General features: G+C 42.3%; 1 protein-coding gene across 1 annotated transcript in view; it reads right to left on the bottom strand.

Annotated features, from left to right (window-relative positions):
- The window catches only part of SARC_09833 (hypothetical protein), a gene marked incomplete at its 5' end in the record, with an annotated part of 2,401 nt that extends 1,457 nt beyond the window's left edge, over nucleotides 1–944 (bottom strand). The window contains one exon of the mRNA XM_014296144.1: nucleotides 758–944. Coding sequence (XP_014151619.1) covers nucleotides 758–944 — 187 coding nt within the window. The remainder of the gene's footprint in view (nucleotides 1–757) is intronic.
- Nucleotides 945–1,411: the final 467 nt, after the last annotated feature.

Raw genomic sequence — 1,411 nt, forward strand, 5'->3', positions numbered from 1 at the left:
TTGGGATGATTAGTATATAAACGTTTACGCTTGTATAGTCATTGTGCGTAAATGGGGTTGGCAGGCGATACGCGTTAGCCACGCTTTGGGATGATTAGTATTTAAACGTTTACGCTTGTATAGTTACTGTGTGTAAATGGGGTTGACAGGCGATACGCGTTAGCCACGCTTTGGGATGATTAGTATTTGAACGTTTACGCTTGTATAGTTACTGTGTGTAAATGGGGTTGACAGGCGATACGCGTTAGCCACGCTTAGGGATGATTAGTATTTAAACGTTTACGCTTGTGTAGTTAATGTGCGCAAATGGAGTTGACAGGTATTGCGCGTTAGCCAAGCTTGAGATGATTAGTAAACATTTACGCTTATATAGTTATTGTGCGTCAAATTAGAGCCCACAAGCTGATTTCTCGTACAAAAAGTGTGCAATCTTACTTCACAAATGACAACGGAATACTTTACAGCATAACGTGTTTTCATATGAGGTAAATAGTTAAGTGTATGTGGCGTGATCATAACTGTTAACTATTGTAGACTATCAAGTGTATCTAGCGAGATCATAACTGTTAAATATTATACACTATCAAGTATATCTAGCGAGATCATAACTGTTAAATATTATAAATTATTAAGTGTATCTAGCGAGATCATAACTGTTAAATATTATACACTGTCAAGTGTATCTAGCGTGACCATAACAACATAACCCGCTGTGCAATATCTCTGCACCCTCTTTGCACCATATGCACCTACATACCGTGATCCGTGAAGTTGTTGTGTTTGCGTTTGGCCTCTTCCAATTCTCGGTCCGCCACAGCAGCCTCGCCGATCAAGCGCACCTGCTCCTCCCGGAATTCGAGCTCTAACTTCTTGACGTTCGCGCTTAGGTACTCCCTCCGCAATAGTTCATTCTTCATATCTTCTCCTGTGGGGGCGTCTTTCCTGCAACCAGGGCAAGTGAATGTGGATACGTGCGCTACTTACTTAATCTGCATGAATGTACGGGTGTTGCCGACCTTACTTATACTTCTCCGTGTGAGATAAGGAAGTTTAGGGTGATGAGCGTACCGAACGATCGCCAAAAGATATGCTTTACCAGACACTGCGGTACTCATAACAAGTACTCATAACAATACACAGACGCAGAAATAATCTGTACACAGGTTGTAATAGAACTATCGGCCGATGGAGAACGCGTGTGTACCTCACTGAAGAGGCTCAGTTGAACTACAAATCTAAACATGAGATTCTGCCGCCCATGAATTAACACACCCACAGTTCAATTTGATTATCCACCTGTACAACCACCCTACATGGTTCATTAATGCACCATCAAACAGCTGCGTCATCACACGTTACACTGCCTTGACTCTCGAGCCGTGCGACATGGGACATCCCTTTCATAAATTTT

Source organism: Sphaeroforma arctica (genome assembly GCF_001186125.1).
Source record: "Sphaeroforma arctica JP610 unplaced genomic scaffold supercont1.1056, whole genome shotgun sequence".
Taxonomy (NCBI): domain Eukaryota; class Ichthyosporea; order Ichthyophonida; genus Sphaeroforma; species Sphaeroforma arctica.